Source organism: Narcine bancroftii, chromosome 6 (genome assembly GCF_036971445.1).
Source record: "Narcine bancroftii isolate sNarBan1 chromosome 6, sNarBan1.hap1, whole genome shotgun sequence".
NCBI classification, from domain to species: domain Eukaryota; kingdom Metazoa; phylum Chordata; class Chondrichthyes; order Torpediniformes; family Narcinidae; genus Narcine; species Narcine bancroftii.
The window spans coordinates 143,933,072-143,943,300 of record NC_091474.1 but is presented as its reverse complement, the minus strand read 5'-3'; the positions used below and the strand labels follow the sequence as shown (position 1 = coordinate 143,943,300).

Genomic DNA, 10,229 nt, shown 5'->3' with positions numbered 1-10,229 from the left:
AATCTCCTCTGGGTCTTCTGACTTCCTCCCACACCAGATTGGTGGCTGTTGCAAATTTTCTCTTGTGTTTAGTGAGTGGTAGAATCTGGGGTGATGGGGACAGGGTTTTGAGGAGAGCGTATGGACTAATGCAGGATTAATGTGAATGGAACTGATTTGATGTGTGGAAGGGCCCATTTCTGTGCAGTGTCTCTACAACTCCATTGACAGATATCAAAACATATTGGAACATTTTTGGTTAATTTATTGGAGTCCGAATAAATTAAACAAATGTATCATCACTGCAACTATTTATTTAAACATAGACACATCAATTTTTATAAGATTACAAATACAAACAAATATACAGTAATAAGGAATCCTGACACTAACAATGCAATATTAACACTTTGATATAACAACCTCGACTTAAAAACACAAATCACAGACTCCACTCAACTGGCCATTCATCTAAACTCAAGGTGATTAATAACAATCAACACAGACATGCACTACTACCATAAATGTGTTTTTTTTTAATGTATATATTTGAAAAATACACTTGGCAATAAATACTGACCACACTTACACCTAGAACTGACATTATGACAAATACCACCTTTACAATCACAAGATATCAGTTTAGCTCAGAATCACAATATTTTATTCACAAATAATAAACAGTAGTACTGCAATATATTACCACTCCACTTGATACTTTTTCAATAGAATTAACCTAATACTTGATTTGAGGTATTTTCTAAAAAAAAACAAACTAAGGAAAGAGCATTATGAAAAATAAACAAGCATGGAATTCCTAACAACACAACAAATGAATTTTCATTTATCAAACTCGGTTTTCTGACTTTTTTTTTTACAGAATGCTCTCCCGTTCCTCTCCATAGGAATCACCAGGACCAATGACATGTAGCTCAGATGAGGTGCTGCTCTTTGTGTGCTTAATAAAATTTGAAGGAACTTTGGAAGCAAGGCCCCGTTTCACACCTAAACCTCGCAGATTATCATTCTTGAATGAAGCTACGTACATATCATTCTGGACTGGTGTTTTATTCATTGCTGAACCTGGTGTGGGCTGGACAACTCGAGATGCATTTTTCCCCAAGTGCTCAGGGTTACTGGCGGTTTCCAAATATTCTTTTGTCTCACCGCCATCTGCGTGCTGCAGCCTGGCAGTATTGCTGTTGTTATTCAGGGTCTCTGTGCTCACTGTTCTGTTCATGTTGGTTAGATTAAATGCTCTGTGAGATGCAGGCCAGTTTTCCTCAGGACTACTGGCTAATAGACTGCATTCAGAGGTTGAACCAGTGGGGCTCTTCTTATCCTCAGAACAGATAGACATGCGGGCAACACTTGGGTCTTGTAGGCCACTGAGACTGTTCGGAATACCTTGCTTACTTTTGGATGGATCCTCCTCCAATTCAATCAGATTGGCTTTCTCCAATTGGCTATCTTCTGCTTCATCAAGGAGCGAGTGATTTGGTGAACTCTCATTGGATCTCACACCAGAGTCTGATGAATCCTTTTTGTCAAGCATTGCATCAGAAAGATATTCCTTTGATTTGGTCAGAGATTTGGCAGCAGCATTTCCATGATCAGTGGAATTATTCTGCTTTTCATTTTTCTCTTTTGTTGTCCCATCTTTAAGCAGTGGGGTATAATCTGCTTCTTCTTGACCTGATTCATATTCCTCACTGGGTAGTTTCCGATAATGCAAGCCCTTAATTGTTAAATCTGTTCCTTGGAGGATATTCACTCTGACTGAAGATTCCTTTTGGGAGAGCAGTTTGGCTGTTGAAGGATCTGGCTTTTCATCTTCTTCAGTGATGGGATCCAATAGTGACGCATCAGCTGTGGAAACACTGGAATGAGCATAATCACCATAATCATTTGCAGAAGTCTTGCCTCCACGCGGAATGGTCTCTCTTTTTCCTGTAAAGGATTTTTTGTCATCATGTGGCTTCTGTTCAGCATCTTGTTCTGAACTTGTTGGAAAGGAAGTTATGTTCTTCCCCATGAAAAACGGACCGACACTGTGGGAAGTGGACAGATTTGATTCATCAATGATGGCGGCTGTAGAGCTGGATGGGCCATCTAACTGTGCCATCTGTGCGATATATTCCTTATAGGCATCCCTGTACTCAGCCTGCTGCTTATCTGTGAGCCTGGAAAGACCATTAGAAGATTCCAGAGAGTTGATACTTGAAAGACTTGGTGTCCTTTGAGGCTGTAGTTGAGGAAAAAAAGGCTTGTTACAAATCTTTATTAAATCTAGCAATAATTATGTCAATTTAAAATCAATGCCTACTCTTAAGTAGCTCATGCTGAAGACAAGAAACAATTGCAAACATGTAATATGGAAATTAATTTCAAATGCAGAGACAGCACACAGATGCTGCCACAGTGTGCATTAGTAGAAGCAACAACGGATGAATATATGGCACAGATGTTTTAACATGTAAACTCACCTCAGTTCCAGTTTCCTGCACACATACCAAATTCCTAAATTCCCTTAATACCCTAAAAATGATCAATCTTTGCCTTGAGTATATTCAGCAACTCACCCTGCACAACTGCGGTGAGTAGAGGCCCAAGATTTACTATGCCCCGTGTTTGAGAAGTTTCTCCTCATTTCAGGTTGATCCTTTATTTTATAGGCTGTGATCCTCATTTCCAGACAGCACAGACAATAGAAACCAACTCCACAACCATACTGCAAAGGACAAGGGCCTGAGCAAGGCCAAACTTAAATTGGAAGAGCTATGCTCAGGAGGAGGCCAAATGCATTTGAAATGCAGCACTTCTTTCTCAGCCTCGGCAGCCTATAACTCAAGAGCTTTAACACTGAATTCTCCAGTTCCAGCTAATCCAACCCCCCTCTGTTTCTCTCCTCTTCTCATCCACCTAGAGGCTTTCATTCATCCCCACCTTTCCAAAAAAGCCTCCCAACTCTGTTATCCAGTTGCTTTCTCCTTCCACACCTGCCCACTACTCTCCACCTCTGTTCTCATCACCCTTAAATGGCTCATTCCTCAGCAGCTGTCACCACATTCATCCTCCTCCTCCTTGGCTCCTTCTGCCTTTGTTTGCTTCCATCTATCACTGCCAGCCTGTGTCTCTCAACTCGACCTCTCCTGTTACCCCATTTGGCTTCACCTGCTCGTCATTCTTCACCCCTCCTCAGTCTACTGAGCTTCCCACTCTCTTTAATACTGCCCGTCCTCCCTTTTCTTTCCCAATCATTTTGCTTCATGGAGGTTTTAAGTGCACAAGAATTTTGTATGCTTTAAAGAAATTACCTCCCACTCTTAAATTCTCTAAAGTATAGCACAATGCACAAAGTGCTGGAAAAACTCAGCAGTCACACAGCATCCATAAGAAGCAAAGGGTGACCAAAGTTTTGGGGCCTGGGCTCTTCGTCGGGTATGATACCTGATGAAGGGCCCAGGCCAGAAATGTTGGTTACCCTTTACTTCTTATGGATGTTACATGATTTGCTAAGGTTCTCTAATACATTTGTGTATTGCACCAAACCCCATCATCTGCAGACCTCCTTGATTAATTAAAAGGACAGCACAGACGGTTAAGGACAGTACCTCATCCCAGCAATGATAAACCTTCGTGATTTTCTCTTTATTGCAAGTATATCCTTCCTTAATTAAGACTATATCCACATACAATATTCTTGTCGTGATGTTACCATTGATAATAATTGCAGCAAGCCATATTTAGTCTCATACTCCTATCTTTCTACATTAAATGCCAACATACCATTTGCTCTGTTACTGCTTCCTGTACTTAAATGTTGACTTTTACTGAAAGGGACACCTAGCCCCTCTGAACACCAACACATTTTAGCATTTACAGAGCACTAATTCTTTACCCAAAAATTTGTGAATCTTTGGAAGTTTCTAAGCATATTCAGGTTACAGATTAATAATTTTTTGGACACAGAGAACAAGGTTGGTGCAGGATGAAACAACTGATCAGTTAGAATCTTACCAAACCAGGAGTTGGAAGAAAAAGGCCAAATACCCTAATCCTGCTTCTATTTCTCATTTCTTGAATTTTGTTTTTAGCAGCAAGATTACAGGGATAGTTTTCTGTACCAACCTGCCAACCAGAATGGGAGGGTCTGACCGGTTCTTCAACATCAACAACTCTAAGTTCCTCAAAGCTGAAATTTAAACTGAAGGTTTCCTGTGGGGAGTGTCCAGGAATTTCAGAGTTTCCTGCATAATCATTGTTTGTTGCATGAAGACTGGAGTGATCAACTTGTGCTGGAACATTTTCACCAGCACATTTCATTTCCTCTTGAAGTACTTGAGTGTCCAAATGGCGCATCTCAAACACCTTGGAACAAATCAAACAAATGAAGTCCAATTAATTATTTTCTTCATGGGATAGAATATGTTCTCCAATTTCTGTTGCCGTAGAAATTTGGCTTAATGGAACAATTTCACTTTGTTGGAAGGCACTACAAAGGCACAAACAAATGCATGCTTTTATTTCCAAGCATGTTTGGATTGTCGCATGAAAACAACTTTTTGCTTTGCTCATTCAAAAGAAAAAGTGATGTAGCATGGAAACAAACTCTTTGGTACACCAGGTATGTGCCAGCAATCAAGAATTTATTTATACAATGCCCACTTGCCAGCACCCAGCCCATTGCCTTCTGTGCCAAGGTTTTTCATGTGCTCACCTAAATGCTGATCAAAAGTATTGAGATGTCCTGCTTTTGCTTCTGATACTTTCCACCACCCTCTGGGCCAAAACATTCTCAAATCTCTGTAAATCTCCTGTACCTCACTCTTCATGCTACTATGGGGAATAAAGCTCTCACTATGTTTCAATCAGGAGCTCTCTCAACCATCTCCGCTCCAAATAAAACTAATATAGCCTATTCAGTTTCTCCTTGCACCCAAAAGGTCCACCTAGGCAACATCCTGTTGAATGGCCTTTGCACCCTCTCCAGTTCAATCACATCCTTCTACAATGTGATCAGAACTGAACAGTAACTTCCCTATGGTCTAACTAATGATTTGTATAGTTATACCTAGCCTCTCCTTTTCTATGCAAAGCTTATTATAAAAGCAAGTATCCTGTGTGCCTTTATCCCCCCACTATCTTGTCTATCTGCACTGCTGTCTTCAGGGATCTTTAGACATTTACTAAAAGGTCTCTGTTCTTCAATATCTCCCAATTATCTATCATTCATTGTTCAGATCCCAGCCTTATTGGTCCTCCCAAAATGTATCACTTCACATTTATTTGGTTTAAATTCTATTAACTAAATATTATTCTCATTACCAGGTTTTGTGTCATCTGTAAACATGCTAATAATGGACCTGAGCAGTAATGCCTGAGTGTTACTCGACATCAGCTTCCAATCGTAAATTAACTCTCCACCGTCATCAGCTGCTGCCTATCACCAAGCTAACTTTGGATCCGATTTGTAAAATTGCCCTGTATCCTTGGCTCTCTTACTTCTGGAAACCATCTTCCCTCTGTAACCTTGTCAAAGGGCATATTGAAGTTCACGTATAGTACCACAGAACACTACAGCACATTCGGCCCTTCTAGTCTGTGCCAACCATTGTTCAGCTAGTCCCAGTAATCTGCTCCCATTCCATAACCCTCCAGACTGCTTCCATCCATGTATCTATCCAATTTATTCTTAACTCAAGATCGAGTCTGCACCCACCACATCAGATGGTAGCTCATTCCACACTCCCACCACTCTCTGAGTGAAGAATTTCCCTCTAATATTCCCCCAAACCTTTCTCCCTAAAACTATGCCCTGTCATATTAATCTCTCCTAATCTCTGTGGAAAGAGCCCACTCGCATTTACTGATTGACATTACCACATTATTCTGATCGACACACTTGCTCACCACCCCAAAAAAAAATCAAGTTAGGTCAGATAGAGCCTACCCTTAACAAATCCTTATCTCTCATTTCCTGCCTCGAGTAGATTAATCCCATTTCTCTTTTCTTCCTTCCTCCCCCCTCCACCCCCGTTAACCTCCCGACCACTGATGTTAAGTTCATCAGTTTGTAACTACCTACTTTATTCCTGTGACCTTTCTTGAATAAAAGGTAACAAATCCACTGCCTTCCAGTCATCTCACATCTCTCAGTTGCCTCCAAGAACAGCTTTGAATACATACATCAGGTTCTAGAGATTTATTCACCTTTAAACTTGCCAGAACATTTAATATCACCTCTTTTTTTGATGGAATTTGTTTTTGAATCGTCTTTTAAATATCCAATAAAAGCAAAAAAATGAAGGCTTTTTAGTGTAGGTCACATACAAACACTTTAAAACAGATCTTATTTCAAATACTCGAGCTCTGCTCAAACTAGACAGTCCGGCTCCAAGAGCCTTTGCAAAAGCTTTGGAGAGTGCCCAAGAGACTTCACTAATCGATTGTTGTTTACAAAAAGGCAACCGATGAAAGAACTCGTTGGAGCCGCAGGCTGTCTGAAGTGGAACTTGCTGTTCTAAGAGGGTCATGTGGTTTTGCAAGCAGAGAGAGTAAAACAGGCTTTTCTCTGAGAAAGAGAGAGAGAAGATTGAATTTTGCAATGCTACATTCAGCAGCAGCAGCTGGGACTGGAACAGGACAAGCTGGAAAGCTTGTGGAAAACCCCCATTTGGAAGACGGGTTGTGAGTGCTTAGTTCAGCCTGGTCAAAGCCCTTGTGGTCCATACAAGAGGAGAGGACTGGCTGCCTAATGTTTCACTTGAAATAAGGGAAACAAAAAGGAACTCTGTGATGACCTGAAAGAAAAAGGTTATCATCTGGAAAACCCTGATGGGGCAAGTTTCTTAGGCAAGTCAATGAAATGGCTGGTTACAAGGAATCAGTTGTGAGTGTCCAGCGAACAACAAATCTCTCTCTGAAAACTGACAAGAACCTTTCTGAGCAGTAACCATTTAGCTTTCAAGAACCAAAACCTGGTGAATTTCATAAATGTTAAATTCTGTGCACAGTATAAGAATTGCCTGTAACCAGTGAATTTGGAGGAATGAGAAGTGAGTTTGGACTGTGAATCAAAGAATTTTTCTGAACTTACATACACATTACATACACGTGCGCTTAGAATTAGAAGGGGGTTAAGTTAGGTTAGTTAATAGTAAAAAGTTAAAGTTTGACCCTGTTTTCACATTTAAAGATAATTAAAAGCAACTTTTGTTTAAGTAACGATTTCCCTTGGTGCATATCTATTGATGCTGGGTTTTGGGGTCCTCTGGGCTTGTAACACGACAACATGACTCAGAGGAGAAGGGAGAACAAGACATAATAGACACAGACAGTGATAGCAACAACAGTGAAGAACAAGAAATATCTGTTAAAGTCAACAGAATCAAACAAAAAGTGTACACGAATATTTGGTGAAAGAAATGAAAAACATGAATAAACGAATGAAAAAATATACTGTAATAAAAATTTTGCAAGTTTCTATGGGTAAAATGGATGAAAGAGTTAAGACTGTAGAAGAAATGGAAAATGTAAAGGAAAGAATGATGAGAAAAGTAGAGATTGATATGGATGCATGGGTTGACGAGAAGGACAAAATGTGGGAAAAGATGGATGAACTGGACTCAAGGAAGGCACTGAAGGTCAAGATCCCATTAATGTTTTCCAAGAACGGATACTTAAAGTCCTGGGAGAGGATAAGGTTGGGTAAAATATTGAAATTCAAAGGGCACATAGACCCCTTATACCATGACGAACATCAGATCAAAAGCCATGTTTACTGATTAAGTTCTTAAGACATCAGGTCAGGGAAAAGATGCTGATCGTAGCAGCAGAGGGAACAAAAGAAAGAGGTGGTCTGCCTGAGTTTGAAGGAAGACGAGTATTGTTCTATCGGATATAAGTGTGGCATTGTTGAAACGAAGATGAGAACTTAATCTGGTTAAAAGCTCCCTCTGGCAGAAAGGGTACAGATTTGGGCTGCGTCATCCAGTAATTAAAAAAATTATTTTGTCCAAAATATGGTAATAGATTCTGCAGGTAGGTATGTTATGGTGCACTGTCAAATATATTCAGAAACCTGAATCCTTATGAATGTATACATGCCAAATATTGATCATGAGAAATTTATTCAAGAAACATTTCTTTAGCAAATGCTTATGAAGATATTTTAGTATGAGGAGATTTTAATTTTTGTCTGGATCCAGTTTTAGATAGATCAATGAGAGCAGTAATGGGGACAAAAGCGGCAAAATCCACTTTGGTATTAATGAGAGAGATGAATTTAGTGAATGCCTAGAGAAGAATTCATCCAAGAGTGATTATTACTGTGATACCAAAAAAAGATAGGGACTGGTTGAAACCATCATCTTATAGACCTATTTCATTATTAAATTCAGATTATAAGATCATTGCCAAAGCCTTGGCAAATATATTGGCAAAATTCTTGCTGAGATTGATAACTATGGACCAAACAGGCTTTGTGAAAAAGAGACAATCTGCTGATACTGTAAGCAGGCTGATTAGTATAACTCATTTGGCACAATAGAGTGTGGCTGTGACATTAGATACAGTAAAAGTATTTGATAGTCTGGAAAGATTTGGAATAGGTCAAATTTTTACAATTTGGATCAAGGTATTATACAATGAACTGAAAGCTAAAATGGTGACTAATAGACAAATTTCTATATCTTTTCAGTTGTTAAGATTTAGTAGACAAGGATGTCCGGTATCTCCAGCTCTATTCATTTTAGCTATAGATAGAACGTCTTGCAGAAGTAATTCATTAAGATCTGGACATTAAGGGATTTAGGGTTAACCAGGAGGAATATAAAATTAATTTATTTGCTGATGATGTTTTGATATATTTGACAGAACCAGCACACTTCCAGAAATTACACTCAAAATTGGAAGATTATGGGAAGTTTTTGGGTTATAAAATATATTGGGATAAGAGTGAAATTATGCCTCTTACAGGAGGAGACTATACTCATTGTCAAAGAGATACCCCATTTAAATGGCTGACCAATGGGACAAAATACTGAGGACTACGTACAGATAGTAACTTTAAAAATTTATACAAATTGAATAATTTACCTTTACTCAAAAAGATTGAAGAAAATTTACACATAATACTAGTGGGAAGAGTCAACTGTATTAAAATGAATATACTTTCAAGAGTACAATACCTCTTTCAATCACTGACATACCATTATCTCGAGGTTTTTTTTCAGGACTTAACTAAATAATAACATTTCTTTGGAAAGGTAAGATGTCATGGGTCTCCATAGAAAGATTAACCTGGAAATATGAACTGGGAGGCTTACAACTCTTTAATTTAAAAATTTATTATCGAGTGGCTCAAATGAGATTTCTAGCTTTTTTTTTTAACAAGGAGATAAACCTGCCTGGGTGAAATTAGAATTGAATAAAATAGGAGAGAGAATGGCAGAAGATTTAAAAAAAAAATATATATATATATATCTATATATATCTTTGGCTTGGCTTCGTGAACGAAGATTTATGGAGGGGTAATGTCCACGTCAGCTGCAGGCTCGTTTGTGGCTGACAAGTCCGATGCGTGACAGGCAGACATGGTTGCAGGGGAAAATTGGTTGGTTGCATTTGGGTTTTTCCTCCTTTGTCTTTTGTCAGTGAGGTGGGCTCTGCAGTCTTCTTCAAAGGAGGTTGCTGCCGCCGAACTGTGAGGCGCCAAGATGCACGGTTTGAGACGATATCAGCCCACTGGCGGTGGTCAATGTGGCAGGCACCAAGAGATTTCTTTAGGCAGTCCTTGTACCTCTTCTTTGGTGCACCTTTGTCTCGGTGGCCAATGGAGAGCTCGCCATATAACACGATCTTGGGAAGGCGATGGTCCTCCATTCTGGAGACGTGACCTACCCAGCGCAGTTGGATCTTCAGCAGCGTAGATTCGATGCTGTCGGCCTCTGCCATCTCGAGTACTTCGATGTTGGTGATGAAGTCGCTCCAATGAATGTTGAGGATGGAGCGGAGACAACGCTGGTGGAAGCGTTCTAGGAGCCATGTGGTTCCTGATTCAGATTTCCTTGGGAAAAGGAACATCCTTTCGTGGGGGGTGGCATTTGTTGTGGTACATAGGAGGGAGCTGATGGAGTGTAAGGCACTAGTGAGAACCTCCTGCCAGTGGGAGGTGGGGAGACCTTTAGACCGGAGAGCCAGTGTAACCGCTCTCCAGATGGTGGCATTCTCCCTCTTGACCTGGCCGT

At 39.9% G+C, this 10,229-nt stretch overlaps 1 protein-coding gene across 4 annotated transcripts in view; it reads right to left on the bottom strand.

The window, feature by feature from the left end:
• Positions 1–273: 273 nt before the first annotated feature.
• LOC138736554 (kinase D-interacting substrate of 220 kDa-like) overlaps positions 274–10,229 on the bottom strand; it is a 135,058-nt gene continuing 125,102 nt past the window's right edge. For all 4 annotated transcript variants that reach the window (XM_069886242.1, XM_069886244.1, XM_069886241.1 and 1 more), the window contains exons 28-29: positions 4,111–4,350; positions 274–2,224 (exon numbers count right to left, since the gene is read on the bottom strand). In XM_069886242.1, the coding sequence (XP_069742343.1) occupies positions 854–2,224; positions 4,111–4,350 (1,611 nt within the window). In that variant the 3' untranslated portion in view covers positions 274–853. The remainder of the gene's footprint in view (positions 2,225–4,110; positions 4,351–10,229) is intronic.